This window comes from Onychostruthus taczanowskii, unplaced genomic scaffold (assembly GCF_017590055.1).
Source record: "Onychostruthus taczanowskii isolate IOZ18803 unplaced genomic scaffold, ASM1759005v1 scaffold64, whole genome shotgun sequence".
NCBI classification, from domain to species: Eukaryota; Metazoa; Chordata; class Aves; order Passeriformes; family Passeridae; genus Onychostruthus; species Onychostruthus taczanowskii.
In genome coordinates, this window is record NW_024504122.1 from 1329696 (window position 1) to 1346123 (window position 16428).

Here is a 16428-nt window from a genome sequence, read left to right on the forward strand (position 1 = left end):
TAAAATTTAATCAGTCTCATCCTAACAGGACATAGTTCTTGGATTTTAACCCATCTTCTACACAAACCGCTAAATTCAGCCACACTAACTGCCTCCTGACAGAACCTTTATCTCAAGAACCTCTTAATGAGCTCTCATTAGCACAAATTGGCCCTGAATAGCTCACCACTTCCTATCTCCTGCTTTCTCTGCAATCCATTAGCATCTGTTAGCAGCCTCGTTTGAACAATTAAACTTTACAGTTTCTAGAAACACCAGGTTCTGCTGTTAGATCTGTGCCTTTGAGAGACCTGGGAAGGGATTCACACAGTCCAGCTTAACAGAGCCCAAATTCTACCTGCACTTCATTGTCCTCAGAGGAAGATTTAACACAGGTTGTTGATGTCACTGGTGACTCTGCCAGTCCCCGGATCACTCCATCTTAGGGCTCAAACTGCCCTAAGCAGCTGGATTTTCACAGTCACGAGGTAACAGGTTCTTATTTAACTCTGTTTCAACCACCAGCAGGCAAACTCAAACTCTAACCATTATAATGAGTCCTGAAAGTGTACTCGTGGATTAAAGGCTTGAGGGGCCCTGGAAGATGCTGATCCCTGGCAGAGGATATGGACTCCATCCCTACTGAAATCAGCCCCAACAGTAATTGTGTGGTGTGATGTGAACTGTTTTTCCTGCGCTTGTCTGGTGACTGTGTTTAAATTCCCTTGAGAACAAACAGATCCGAGATTTTACAGCTGCACAGAGCTTGTGCCTGAACATTAATGGCTACGTTGGCAAGCAAATGGGAGCTGGTCTTTCTTACTCTTTCCTAAAGATGTACCATCTTTTCTTTTGACATTTTGAGAGATCAGCAGATTCTCACTCTGTGTTATATTCCAGACATGCAGCTGAGAGATGATTAATGTCTGTGAAAGTGAAAACATTGCACCTTTATTCCTTATAAAAGTCTTTACTGTGCCACATCTTGTAGGATAACATCCAGAACAGGGATGGGTGGCTCCATTCAAGTCTATTGCAAAACTTCTGGGGACAAAAGCCTCTCATTCATAAAGCTGTAAGCACACCTTACTGTGGTTTTTTTTAGCTTTAATTAATGAAATGCTCTCAGGATGAGCCAGTGAGAGCAAAATCTCAACTTCAGCCTTCATCTGACCAAAAGTCTCTATTTTGCTGATAAGGTGTGAAGGTTTTCCTAAGACTACATAGCAGAAACAGCCTGTTCCTTTCTCAGTATAGGCTGCCATGTCATTCCTCACCAACTTGAAAACCATTATGGAAATAGATCTTAATTTACTTGTGGTTGTTTGGGGGGTTTTCCCCCATATATTAGGTTTTAGAGATAATATTGATTTCCTTGCTCACTTTCGTGCATCCCCCACAATGGGTTTCACCTTACCGATGTCATGTTCAGTAATAAGGGAATAATTTGCTAAAAAATCGACCTTAATGTTTTAAATTCGTTAGTTTCTGCTGCTCTTCAATGATTTTGCTAAATTCAGTAAGAGGCTGGGATTAAGAGATGGCAAATTCAGTCCAGAAGCGAGGAAAGGTCTTTGCGGGCTTTACCCCGCTTGCTGAAGCGTCTCGGACGCTTGGAAACGCGAGTTTAAGAACGCAGCGCAGCTCCCCCGGGAGTTGTGCAAACTCGGCTTAAATCCTTTAACCGCAGGGGCAGAAGAAGTTCCGCGGAGGCCGGAGCAGCCGCAGGTTTTGCGCCCCGGCCGCGCTGCAGCAGCGCCGGGGGCGCTCCCGGGGCGGGCGGGAGCAGCGCGGGGACCCCGCGGGACGGGGCGCTGGAACCCCGGCGGGCGGCGTCGGGCTCGGCGTTCTTCCCACCGCTCCCCGTGATCCCAGCCCCGCGCCGAGACCCGCGGAGCCCCCCCGCCCCGCCCGGCCCCGTCCCGGGGCGGCTCCCTTGGCTCGGCGCCGCTCGGTCCCGCCCGCCCGGAGCGCCGGGCTTTCCGCGCCGCCCGCCCGCCGCACCGCAGCCCCATGTCCGCGCTCCCCGCCGGCGCCGACATCAAGCGGGCTCTGGAGAACAGCCCCGAGACCAACATCGAGGATGAGCTGCCCGACGGGCCGCCGCAGCCGCGGCCCAAGAGCTACCTGCTCCTCAGCATCCTCTCCTGCTTCTGTCCCGCCTATCCCGTCAACATCGTCGCCTTCGTGTTCGCCGTCATGGTGAGTAGCACCTCCGGCTTGGGCTCCGAGCGGCCGCCGCCGGCCCCGGCAGGGAAAGGGACATCCAGCCGCCTTTGAGCCGCTTGTCCCGGGAGCCTGCGGACACTGGGTGAGGCGGCGAGCCTGGGAGCATCAGCAGGCGCGGGCAGGGGGACCACCGAGCTATCCCAGCAGCGATGGAAAACGTGGAGTGAAAGGCAGTTTCCAACAAGTTTTCACTGTCGGGTGGCAGCTTTATTCCAGCTAACGGGGTTTGTTACATCAACTAAGTCGCATGCTGAACTGGATGTAGTATCTGTGTAAGGTGTCAGCCGGAGAACAGAAATCAGATTTGGTTTCTGCTTTAGCTAATCAAATATAATAGGAGTGCCTTTTTTTCCAGTAAACAGGCTCTTTGATGCTATTTGTTAAAATAATACAGACAATGATAATGATTGTAGGTTGTTGGCAATCGCCCATGTAAATTGAGTATCACACACAGTGAGAGAACAGCCTTACTCCTACAACCCGAAATTGATACACATTGTCCTTAATAACCCAGCAATCCCCTTAACTTCCAAAGGATTGTTGGAACAGAATCTCCTTCTCTGAGTTAAAAGTTGCAGAGTCAGATCCAGAGTTTTCTAGTCATAAACATGAACAGTGTTATCAGTAACACTGCAATGTATTTCTGTTGTTTAGGAGCTGGAAAAGGTTTAAAACATGTTGTGTATTTTCATCCTTTTCTCTGACAGCCAAGCTGAGAAGGTAAGTAAAAATGTAGTTATTTCTTTTTGCAATTAAGTATAAGAATAGCTAACTATGTCTAAAATATCCCAAGGCACACTCTTGTAAAGTGTGATGAGTAAAAGATTGATGAGAAATCACATTGTTGAAGTTTGAAAGCTACTATTCCAAAGCCATCATTCATATTTTCTTCTTTTTTTTTTTTTTTTTGTAGTTAAGTTTTTGGGTTTTTTTTTAAATTTTTCTTCCTTCTGTGTTTATTTCCTTTGTTGTTACCTTAACTATACAATGTGCTCTTTTCCTTATTTTGGGAAGATTTGGTTCTGCCGGTACTCGGCATCCTTTCTGTCCATGGACACTGAGGGTGCTATATAAAGTAATGAGAGCTGGTGATCTGGGGCTGGGAGCGTCTGTTCCCTGTGACACTGCTTTCATCAAGGTGCTGGGGCTGTACAGAAGTTAACTGTCAAGGACAGAATTTGGCCTCTAAAGATTTTTGCACCCCATATGGAGAAATCTCCACCCACAGCCTGGTTGAAGTTCATGCAGGCTTCTGGAGTCAGGCATCAGTAACTGTTACCAGGGGATATGAAGGATCCAGGGTGGGAAGAGCACTTCCCGAACACTGAACAGCCTGTGCAGGTCTCAGCTGCCCACTCCCTTACAGGGGGAAACAAAAACCAGACCAATGACCTCCCCTGCCTGGGAATAGCTTCTGTTCCAACAGCATCCTACCTAAACCCTCTCCTTTTCTATAAAAATAGCACGTCCAACTTCTTTTCCACAGCCTGACCCCCCTGCGTTTCCAAGCTACAACCTGTAACTGCTGCATTATCCTCAGCTGCATGTTCTGCATTTTAGCCTGTGCTGCTTTTATTTCCATTTCTGCTGGGATCTGCACCCTCCCTCCCTTTCTCAGCTGGAGCTGCTAAGGGCTAATACTGAGATACAAGAGTGGGTTATTTTCTTTTCTTACAGAAGACACCTTCACAGTCTGCAGAGCTTACCTGAGACCTTGGGTCAGATTTAAAGACCCTCACAAGTGGATTTTCTACAAATTTCCACTTCATAAAATGGGCCTAAAATGAAAAGTCCTACTGGCTTCTAGAGAGGGCATGGTTCAGCACCCTGTGTACCTGTGTCATGGCCTCCTTAACTGTTCTAAATTCAGACAATGTTTTCACTCTAAAAGTAGAATCTGGGCTCTAACACACCCCCAAAATAAGTGACAGATTTGTCCTCAGTCTCTTCTGTCTCTTCTGCTGCCCCATTTACAACTCCAGCACTGGTTTCCTCACTCCTTTCTCACCTTTGGAGGCTCAAACCTCACCGTTACAGATCTTACCTCCTTCACTTTATTTTTAGAATAAACCTTTTGCAAGTCCTCCCTATTGCAATAATAACTTTCCTTGTTCCTTACCTGTCTGTTTCTCATGGCAGGGGTCAGAGGAAGGCTGGTAGAAAGGGCATTATTGGCATCACTGTGTTGCCATATTGGCATTACAAGAGCCCCCCCTCCAATGAGCCACTGGCCACTTGCAGGGTGAGCACTGCTCGGCATTTTTGGCAAATGGAGCTCTGTTTTCCCCAGGACTCAGTCAGCCCCAGCGACACCTCCCTCAGCTCTTCTTTCCCATACAGGTATGGGAAACAGGCAAGAGTTTGGGGCTAGGTACCAGCTCAGGAGGCTCCTGTGGCCCAGGAGATTCCTCTGGTGTGGTGCTGGGGGTGGACACTGTGTCACTGAGCTCTTTGGCTCCTTATCTGCAGTGGTGAACCCAAAGAGCTCTCAGGGAGCTGCCAGCTGTGCCTGAGACCTGGCTGGAGAGGACTGGCTGTGTCTGGCTCATGGGGTCAGAGCTAGAGGGAGGCTGTGGAATAAGTCTGGGAAATGAATCAGATATTTTCAATGCCAGCACTGAGGTCTGACAATTGAACATGTTTTTATGGCCTTTCTCAGTACCCCCGTTCAGCTGTCTTCATTTCAAAGATCTCTATGTCAGAATAGTTCTGTAATTCCATAGGGCCTTACATTTGTAACAAACTCCAAACAGTCTCTCCAAAGCTATTTCTCACTGATTTTTTTCTCCAAACTCCCTCTTTCTGTTGACACATTTTTGTTTAATCACTTCCATGCTTCAAACAACATATGTGGTCAAGCTGTGACAATCTTGGCTCATCTGCCTCTGATAGTAACAAGTTCTTTGTCTGCATTTGTTGCTGTTGGATTCAGATGCCTTGCCTTTATATGGCTTTCCCTAAGGAGAGACAACAAATTAGAGGGTGGTGGAAGCTGTGGGGACAGGAAAGGATCCCTTTCTCAGGGAACCACCTCTTTTAATTGGGATCCTAACGAGCCATGTGCAGTGTGTTGGCTGTGGCCAGCTCAGTGACCAGAAGAGTGACCAGTGTTTCTGTATTTAGAAAGTTTACTTGCAGAGTTTATTATTTATACATCCCTTGTTAGGTAGCTTGTAGGTACCTGGATATCTAACACATTATGGGACAGCCTGTACTCACTTCAGGAATATTAAACAGCATATTTAATATTCAGGAATGTTAAATAACAGGGCTCAGCAGCTGCTGTGAAGGCATTTTTGCATGGCCCTTGCCTTTGCAAACTGGTAGATTTTTGTTTTTCCTCAGCAGCACCCTGCAGAGCCAACTCCCCTTTCATGTGTCCTGCTCAGCACCTGCCTGCTCTGAATTGCTCCCCAAGTGCCCCCTCTCCTTTGTGTTTCCCTGTGAGCTGTTCCTACAGTGAGGAGTCACCCTGAGTCAGCAGGTCTCGTTCTTCCTTAGGTCTGAACTAGAGAGTGTCTCCTTTCCAGGCACAGCCAATTAAGGTTCACCCAGCCCGGCTTGCAGAGCCTAGAAAATGCTGATCAGAGAACCTCAGTCTGGTCTGCCCAGATCTGAAAGAAATGCAGAGGAAGATTTCTGAAGTAACTCAGCGCTCTTTCATGGTTTTGCCACGATCAGTGCTCTGGGAGTGTGGAACAGAAAATACACATAAAAAGGGATTAATATTTTATAGCTAATTCAGCACATTTCTGTTCACATGAGGTCAAGTCACTTTATTGTTGAACTGAGAATGTTTTATAAATAGATGTGTGTGAACCTGGTGAAGTCACTGAGATTACTCAAGTAAATAAACAGCTGCAGAACTGTGGCTTTAATTTACATTATGACTTCATAGCCAGCGAGGTAGCAGAAACCTGAGAAATCATATGGTGTTAGGTTGAAAAAGGCTGAAATTTGTTTTAAAAGTTGGACAGACCAAATGGCTCATACAGATGCTGTGTTCTCAATATATTGCCCAGCCCTTGGAAATAAATAGATGTAAGTTAAAGCTTTAACAGTTGATGTTATCTCTGTCTAATGTTGAAAACTGGAAGCTTGAGCAGGAGCCCTTTAAAGCAGATGCAAGTAATGAATTTCAAAAAGCTTTGCATCAGACCCCAACCACTCCCTCAAACCTCTTATTTTTTTATTGAATGCTTTCTATTTTTTTTCATTTAATTTAAACCTCTTCATAGAGAAACTTTGGTCTCCTTCCTGTCTCACCCAAATTCTGTTCTTTATCATTAATGTTGTTTTCCTCCTCTTCATCGTGGATTTATATTAAAATGACATTATTTATTAAACTTTGCATGGTGAATTATTTATGCAGTACCTGCAGAAATCACATGGACATTTTCCAGACTTCCTAAATACATTAGTAAAATGGCCCAAAACTGCAAGCTGGTGCTGTCAGGTCTTGCTTACAACTCTGTCTCACTTTTGAGACCACAAGGCTGGGAAACTGAGTCGATGGTGTCTGTAGAGCCCCTCTGCAGGTGCCATGCAAGGGGAGTCCTTTGGTAAAAGGTGAGCATGAAGCCCAGGGCCAGGGTGTCTGTGGTGCTTCTCTGTGTTTCTCCCCGCAGCCACAGCGGCACTGGGGGCTGTTGGCAGAGACAGGAGGAGGTCAGTCTGCCCAAGGCCAAGCTGAGCTGTGTTTCTCCTCATAACCCTTTTTAAAGACCTTTCCAAATGAACTTTGAGAAAGCTCTTCTGCAGCCAGGACTGCTGGGGACAGTGGAGTGGCTTGGGTGAGAGGACAGTGCCAGTCCCTTTGCAGCAGGATCAGGGCTGGCACGGTGCTGTTTGACCGCGTGCTCGTGCCCACCTCTCATTCCATCTCTGCCCTCTTTCCCCATTATGTGCTTTCCAGCCTCAATGAGATCTGACAGCAGAGCAGAGGTATTAGTGATATTCTTTGGGGACACAAACCAGAGAAATGTTTAGGCATGTGGGCTTCCAGGAAGAGAAGAAATGTATCAGTGCTCTCTTTAAGGACATGAGTGCATCAGCATCTCAGCCTTTCGTAGACTCCAGAGAATAATACCTGCACTTATCCTTGAGATGCAGTTCTAGGAATGCAGGCTGTGTTGCTTTGGGACTGTGTGGGCTGGGCTGATGCTCCTGCAGTGCTGACACCACGAGTGCACCCAGCCCATTAGCTCTGCATGCTCGCTAATTGACAGAGCACACACATCATGCCCCTCACTGCTTTCCTGCTTGGGAGAAATGGCTCTACAGCAGGGCTTGGTGTGCTCTGAACTTCCTCCCTTTCCTGCCCTCCACAGTCTCAGCTCTTCACTCTCTTCTGTGTTTGCTGCAAAAAGTGATTTATAGCTGAAGCACTTTCATTATAGCACTTGGTGATACCTCACGCAGTCGTTTTTCTAGAGACAATCGGAATTCTTTAGTCCAGAGAGCAGTTAATTTGATCAGGTCCCCATATCTCTCTCCCTATTCTTCCCATTTCTCTGATACTTCCTGAAATAAATACAAGATACTAAAAACCATGTTGTGACTAATCTGATTCCCTGAGGAAGTATGCTGAGTTCAATAGTGAAATCTGATCAAGAAATCTGGACTCAATGCTATGGTTTATGAACTCAAACTCTCATGATTTTACAAAAGAATTCTTAGGAATAATTCCCTTTTTAATGCTTTGAGAGCATCTCATTCTTGGGAAAAAATTTCAACAAACTGTGTTTAGACTCATGTACTACAGTACTTTGTGTGGCTTACTGAATCTTTTCCTTTAAAAACGGTTTGGTTAAACCAAAAATTAATTCAGAAAATCCTACAGTCTGTCTCACAAAAGCCTGGAGGGTCAGAGTGGTCCTATCACACATTGCAATCTGAGCATGCAATGAATGTAAAGCATCTGCTAAGTCACGGCTGGGTGGAGAGAAACTCGAGGCTCTTGAGATAATATGGGGATATCTGATGCACACCTCAGGATGGATATGATAATAATTATCAGTGCCTTCCAGAAATGCAAAGGAACACAACTTCTAGCCCATGAGGATGGCACTCAGATGTTTTGTTCAGATGACCTATATTTCTTTGGTTTGTATTCTTCCCACCACTAGGAAACTACCTGTTAATTCTTCAAACTTTGTTTAGAAAAGTAAAATTTTGGAAAAATAGGTAATGAGTAAGCTGTTTATAGTTTTGCTGAGACTTTCTCTAAAAAATGCAGCCTATTTATGCTCTTTTTTATGCTTATAGTCTTGTAAAGCACAAGAATTTATCTCACTGCTAGTGAAGTGGCCAACTAAAAATTCCCATATACCACAAAACTATTTCCAAAGATAAAAGCCACTGGTTTATGCAAGTGGCTTGATGTTGGTTTGACAGCTTCTGTGCTGGTGTGTATCATATAAACAAAGCCCCACCACTGAAGGAAAAAAAAAAAAAAAGAGCTGTAGCTTCAATGAAAGGTACTGAAAAGGAGTGGAACAGAAAATTGGACTCCCTGCTTGCCTTGATTTGTTCTGTTGGTTCAGAGCTGCCACGCTGCTTTGCCACCAGGTTTCTGTTTGAAAGGAAGAGCTGTGATTCCCTGTTTGCCCTCTGCAGGCTCTGAACAGTTACAACCAAGGGGACATAGAAGGCTCCAAGCGGCTGGGTCGCAACGCGCTCTGGGTGGCCGTGGCCTCCATCATCATCGGCCTCGTCATCATCGGCATCTTCTGCGTGGTTCACTTCACAACGGTGAGCAGAGGCTCTCTCTCTGCAGGGCCCCCAGAGCTGGGCACTGAGGGCTGCCACAACCACCTCTCTTCATCTATCCAGGGATGCATGTATGCTTTCCAAAAGAATTTTATCATATTTTACGCTTTAGAAAATTCTGTTGTCTGTGGTTAAACACAAGCGACTCTGCCGCCTTAGCAGCAGGTGGTTTTCTAGAAACTCTTGCAGCTCCAATACATTTTTCCAATTTTGGCCAGCTGCTTTTTGGTTTTTCTCCTCCTCAGCTTCGCCATCTTTCATATCAAGTGACCTGAGATCTTTAAATTTCATGTAATACAGTCCCCACGTGCTAATTTTCAGTCTCACGGTCTGGCCAACTGATCTTTTAACAAGGAGGAGACAACAGTCAGTTACTCTTCTACTGTGTGACAGTAAAAGAGATGAGCAGAACTATATCAAAAGTGACCACAAATGTCACTCTGACTTGTGTCTCTATGGGGTAAGGCCCTTTACTCTCCATGCTGTGTTATTGTCCTGCCCTCGCACACCTGCAATAATAGAAACAAAGCTCAACAAATGAATCTCTGTAACACAGGGGTTACCCAGATGGATTGCTGGGAAAGAGGACAAAAGCAATTTAGGGTATTGATAATCTTTCTTAAGGTTGTGCAACAATATGTTCTTTTCTCCACAAGACAGTGTACTTCCCATTAAAATAACCAATTGAAATGAATTTATTATTGGCTGGTTTGGTTGGAGGGGATTTCAGTGCACTGTACAAACTTATGCATAAGCTACAAACAGAGAACACCCCATTTACCACTGAAATGAAGACACCTCTGGGGACTGGGATGCAGTGACTGGTTAAATGTGCACAGCATTTTCATACAAAAATTGAAGCACAACATATTGAGCTGCAGGGAAATTACTGGACAGGGGGTCCAGCTCTGTGAGCTATTACTAGATGGTGCTGCAGACTCTAAGTGACCTGTGCATTCATTAATTTTCTGTGCATTTGCAAGCATGAGCCTTGGTTCAGCTTGTGTTCAGCTCATTCAGTGCTCACAGATTCAAACCCAAGTCCCTTCAGGCTGGGGGTGCCAAGTTTTGTAATTGACAGCAGCAGCAAATTCCACCACCTTACTCATCATTTCTCAGGCAAGGAGAGCAGCTCAGTTATTTTTTCAAAGTAGGGGAGGGAAGGGCAGTGTGAGGGGTGGCAGACAGCACTGGCCTGAAGCATTCACAGTGACCAGGCAGTAGAAAACCAGTATAACATAACTTCATTTTTCTTTTGAGGACTTTTAAATTTGTTTTGGTTCTGGGTTTTTTTTTAAAGAGAAAACTCTCTGTTGGGTGGAAGCAGCCAGGTGCCTGGGAACCTCAGAGCACTGCTGGGATATTAATTTCTGTACATAGTTTCCACAGAGCTTTCTTGGCCAAATGGTACCATGACTTTAGTGAGGAGTAAGGATTTACTGGATTCACTCTGCTCTCCGCCTTTCCAGCCTCTTCTCTGCTCCCCTTCTCCTTCTCACTTGTCACCCTGCAAAGAGCCTTTGCTTCTAGGAAAGGATTTGATGGCAACAACAATCTTTTGATATGAAAATGAGTGAACAGAAGCACCCAGCTGGTCTTTCCACTCCCCATGCTTACCTGGGTTCCCTCTGTTGCCTTACTCTTGGACATTTTTACTTTATACTAAATTGTCTTAGTCTGATGTTCCAATGCTGTGAATGGCTTTGCACACCCCATTCAATGATCTCACACCCATTTGTGCCTTTCTCATGATTATTTACTGACAGCCACTTTGCTGAAGTGATTGTAAATTAATTCTATGCCAACTTTAAAATATGTTTCAGTATTAGTAAGGTAGCACAAAATAGCCTTGACACAATAATATGGCAGATTTATTTGATCACCATTAAGCCCAGATTTAATGTTTCCATGACCTACACATGCATTTTTCCTGGAAGTTAGACATCAGCAATATATATGAAAAGCTTGACCCTTCCAAGATTTGTTCCTGTACTTTATCCACTTGAAATTAATCAGATACCACAGTACCCAGTTCTTCCTGCTGACATTCCTTGTGGCTTCTTTTGGTCTTCAAGGGATAACAAGTCTCTCTGCAAATTACCTCTGGGAGATACTGCTGCCAGTATCAAAGATGCAAAGTGTACTGAGAACTCAAGGTCTCTTCTACAACATGAAGCCTCTGAGAAGCAACAAAGATACGACATCCAAGTCAGGTTGGCAGGGGGGAATCTCTATCAGTTGTTACACAACTTTTATTATAGGTACAGGAACTTGAATCAGGCTCAGCTGGCTCTGAAGCCTCCTTCAAAACAACTCCACATGCCTCAGCCAGGAGAAGAATATTGAGTCAGGTGTGTTGAGGGTAGAAATGGTGGAAGTTGCAGAGAGAGGAAGAGCAGGAAATTCCTGCTTTGAGCAAACAATGATTTTATACCACCAATAATACTCCCAAATGTACCCCCAATAATAGTGCCAGATTTGGGAAGAGCAAGACCCTTTCACTTTCCAGAAAACCCCTACTTCCAAGTGTCCTCATGTGCCTTCCTTGGTTTGTTCAGTCACAGTAGCACAGGAATAACAGCAGCCAACACCTACGTCTGCAGGGAAGAAACAGCCTTGACTTCTCATTTTGAGGATTTAGTCGGAGTTAAGTCAGCTCAGGGCTTCTCCTGCTGCCTTGGAGAGCCTCGTTTGTCTCAAACACTGGCATGTTATCTTTAGCAGACATATATTAAGATATGTAGTGATACATATTTCTATCCTGGAACAGGGCACACCCAACTCTTGGGAACCATCTATGTTCTGCAGCCATGCCCCTAAATGAAGGCAAGGAAGGGGAAGGCATCACTTGCATCACTGGAGCTGGCAGCCCAGCAATCAAACTTGTGTGTCTGCTCAGAGTGAAGTGGTGTGTCCCTCATGGTGCTGAGGACGCTGAGTGCAGAGCTCTGTGTGTGTGAAGTCAGGGCTGGGCCTCATTCCACACTGGGCCCAATTTATTCTTACTCTTCCCCATTTGCTTTTACCCTCCCCTGTCAGCTTCCCCTGTGCCCCTGCCTTGCCAGTCCCGAGTGCCGAGTTACATTTCCAGGGCTTGCTCAGATGTAACTTTAGCTGGTATTTGTGCCACCACAGTCTGGCCCTGCATGTGTGCCTCAGGCATGCTGTCCATCAAGAAGTGCCGTGAGAAATGGGATGTGTTTGCCTTCCCTGAGGGGACACCAGCTGACGTGGAGCAGGGCAGGGCTGTGTGCCACAGCCTGTGTGCCATACCCTGCTTGCTCCCTCCCAGTGCCACTGTTCTCATCATGCTCCTCTCAGAAACCTTTCCCCAGACTTGCACAGGCTTGGAGTCAGCCTTCCCCCCTCCACGCATTTTGTTCAGCAAAAGGTGGTGATTTAGTCAGTCACTCTCAAGTCATTTACAATCTGTGTTTTCAGAGCAGCCTCAACGTCTTTGAAGCAGATCCCAAATTCTGTTTTGGTTTGGGTTTTGCTGATGAGGCACCCTTGTATTACATTTTAATTCTGCTGGCAGGGTTCATGGAAACAAAAGCCTGGGCTGGATCCTCCTTACTTTAGTGAAGGAGATCCTAAGTATCCCAAACCCTATTCTTAACTGGATCTAAACATGTCATATTCTACTTCATGCTGCCATGTGAGTAGTTCAGAACAATATTTAGCTCCTCACAGCACATTACTTGTAGACCACCTGTAGTGTCTGAGTGTCACTTTGCAGTGCTGCTCAGGGCTGAACTAGAACTCACATGAGTTTTGCCACCCAGCTGAGCCACAAGGCATTTCATATACAGCCCACGTCTTCTGTGCTCCTCTCTTGTGGACTTCTGCAGTCTGGACAAGTAGGAGTGTGCCAAGCAGAAATGTGGAGGATGAGTGAGAGGTGTTAGAAAGAAGTAAAAACTCCAGTAGATTGAGACAGGAACAGTTTTGCTCTGAGGAAGTAAGCCAAAACGCCGTGAGTTTGGAATTTTATGCAAACCATTATGGTATTTTAATGCTTTCGTAGAGGAGCCTGAACTTCTGACCTCTTCTTTAATCTCACTTGATTTAGAACTTCGCCCCAGGGAAGCCACAGAAATGCCACCTGTCAGCATGGCTTCCAAGGAACTTCCAAGCAGGCTGTGAGGAAAGCACTAGCTTGCACTGCTCAGAAGCAGAAGGGTTTTAAATCAAGCACGTGTGCAGTAATGCAGCATTGGGAATTCCAGGTAGAAGGGAAAGGAATAAGTGTTTAGACTGTGCACAGGGACAGAAGTACACGTACAATTTCCTCACTGACTTAGAAATAATTCTTCAGGAGGAAAAGGAGTGCGAGATTACTTTTAATGTCTCTGCTGTCCTGTTCCTGAGGCTCTCAGAAGCCTTTGCAGACATTCCACTCAGTGACTGCCTGGCTTGCAGAGACAGAACAAGCTGAAGACCAGCATGAGGACGGGGATTATTCAGCGAGCCTGCAGACCTTTACACTGGCCATCCCATCCTCTGCACCTTACCATAAAAATAAACATATCAGGGTCTTGTGCTGCAGGGATGGGCCTGCCAGTAAGGGATAGAGCTCCAAGCCTGAAGTCAAGGCATTCCTGTTCTTTAATTCCAGGTATCCACCCAGCCAGGGAGTTCACACTGCTGCTTTTCTATTGTAAGGGTACATACTGATTATTTCCTTGATTCTTACATTGTTTTACTGGATTTGTGAAAACACAGGAGCCTAAAGTCCTCTATCTGTCTCCCAAAGTGTTCCCTCAGCTGGGAGGCTGAGCAGTGGCACAGTGTGCAGGTGCACAGACAATGTGGTCATATCAGCCTGACTTCCTTAGCAAACCATATGAAAAATTCTGGTCCAGAAAGAGCTATGTCATCTGTGCACAGAGGAGATGTTCCTACAATGGATTCTACCCAGTGGAGCTATGAGTAGCATCCAAGAGACAGCCAGCAAAGGCATTAATGGTGTCTGCAGGATATATTTACTGTGCAGTGCTTGGGTCCCAAATCCCTCCTTGAGGAGCTGCTAGATGGAGATCCCTCAGGCTCCAGCAGAACCCAGAATCCAGTGATAGGTCAGGGCATCCATGGGTGTTGTCTGACAGCTTTCCCGTACACAAGAATTTGAGGGAACTCCTCAGATCCTTCCTCTCCAAATGCAGATGCACAGGACAGGTTTCCTAGTCCTTTTAAAGCATGTTGAATGTTACTGTGGGATTTACCAAGTTCTCCCAACTGCTGGAGGGTTGTTCTTGTCTGACTGCTTTATGTACCACTCCAAGGAAGCAGAGATGCTGTTGACCTCATGAATCTTTGTCAAATAAGAGCCCATTTCCTGGAATGAAAGGCCCTGATTTGCATTGATTCAGGTAACCCAGTTTAAAAATTCAGTTCGGATTGACAGATGACCAATGCCATTAGAAACTCAGCTCTTTGACTCAAAACTGTATTGAGCTGCTAGTCTAGAGGGATGTTTGTTAAGAGAACAAGTGCCACTAATGTGGCATAATGTATCCATTAGATCTGTAGAATTAATAATTTAAACTCACAGGGCAAACTCTCTGTCTTCTCCTCCTTTAAACACACATATTTCTGTGTCCTTGCAGCATGCTATCTGAAGACCAGGACTGCACTTGGATGATATCAACATGTAAACCTCTGGAGAGGGAGAAAGAAGAGATGGAAACCATTCCAGACTGTTAGCTCTGACCCTACAAGTCTGCAGAGGCATGTTGCTGGTGAATGAACTGATAGCCCAGTTAGTTAATCAGCATGGCGTGACCAGGTTTTCAAAATTATTTATTTATAAGACATCTCAGTATAAAGCAGCATTTTCTCTTTTACCCTAATGCATAATGAGATTTGCCCTAAAAAAAAATCCCTTTTCTTTCTCTTTTCCATGGAATGTATGCTGGATCTGTGATGCTCCCTGGCTGACCCCAGCCAGACAAAGGCAACACATCCAAACTGTTTATGGTGCACAGTGTAAGATCTGATGCACGGCCCACTGAAGTTAGTAGGAGAACTCCTGTTACTTCTGGCAGATTTTGGATCAGGCCATTAAGGATTTTTTTCATTACTTTAAAATAGTCTCAACACGATACAACTGTACCCATGGGTTTGTGATTTTTTCCTGCTCTGTGATTTTATAATGCCGTGGGCGCACTCTGACTCAGCAGCTGCTTTCTTTTGTCATCCTCAGCTTTTAGAACTTTACCTTGGATTTTTAAACACCTGGGACCGATTTCAATCACTTGATTATTAAGAGAGACTCTTCTTCCATAGCATCCATGTTTTTATTAATGATTTATTTTTGTTTTGTTGTCTTTCATTGTTGCACTCCCTTGACTTAGCTCCTGTCCCGCATTAAATTTGCACTGATCATATTTTCCTCTTTAAACCTCACACGTGTAAAAAGTTCCTATTTTTTTATCTGACAAAAGATCTTCTTTTTAAACAGAAGTCCTTCATCCCTTTGTTGTTGTGCTTCTAGCAAGGCACATCGTTTCATTGTGTTCTGCTTTGTGCATGTGGGTTTTGTTTAGCTCATCCTCTCATCTCTGTGACTGGTCTGTGTATCACTGCAGTTAGAGAAGGACAGACTTCTGCACCTCTGCCTAGTTACAGACACACTTCCTGATCCTTAGACACTGCTCAGCGAGCAGCCTCGGGTTCCAGAATTGATGGCCTCTAAATTACTGCCATTTCTTGATAACTCGTGAAAATCTAGCATGGGACAGCTGTTTGTATTAGCTGTTTCACAGAATACAATTGTTTTGTCACACAAATATTCCACCTTAAAAGGAGTGAGCTCTGGTGAGCATTAAGATGTGGCTGCATCCTCAGTTGTTGCTCTGCTTTATTACCACACCTTCAAGACAGCCGTGCCAACTTCCACTGCCTCTCTCTGCACCAACACCAACCTGGAGCAACTGCCCAGAAATCCAGGGAGTTCTGCAGGTGCAGGTGAGAGAAGAATCATCTGTCAGGAGTTCAATAACATATTAAAAACAAACAAACAAAAAAAAATCCTCCCAGAAACCTTTACCTGTTAAAGCATATGCCTGGAAGTAGCATGTATTTTTTGTACCTTGATATTATATTTTCAGTGTGCTTTTTCGCTTTCCTTCCTGCCAAATTCTGTTTTTCATTGAAGTCAGTGAAGCATTACCTCTCCTTAATTACTGCAGTATTAAACTTCACAAACACTGGTGAAGTCAGCTGATTTATTAAACATTTACACTGATCAGATTTGTCCACGTGGGAATCTTGCCACTGATTTTGATGATCCCAAGAATTGGCTGTTCTGTGAACTCCTCTTTGGTATTTGAATACTATTTTAATGGTCTGATATGTCTTGTGGGACTTTTAGTAGCTTGCCTTATTACCAGATATGATAGAAATGTCATTGACAAGTGGAATAAAATTACTTTTAATTCATGTCTA

The 16428-nt window shown here is 44.9% G+C and overlaps 1 protein-coding gene across 1 annotated transcript; it reads left to right on the plus strand.

The window, feature by feature from the left end:
- Window positions 1-1701: 1701 nt before the first annotated feature.
- Window positions 1702-16428, plus strand: TMEM233 (transmembrane protein 233). Its single transcript, XM_041420491.1, has 3 exons — window positions 1702-2181; window positions 8827-8961; window positions 14589-16428. Exons 1-3 carry the CDS (start codon window positions 1993-1995, stop codon window positions 14598-14600), a joined length of 336 nt encoding a protein of 111 aa, XP_041276425.1. The 5' UTR covers window positions 1702-1992; the 3' UTR covers window positions 14601-16428.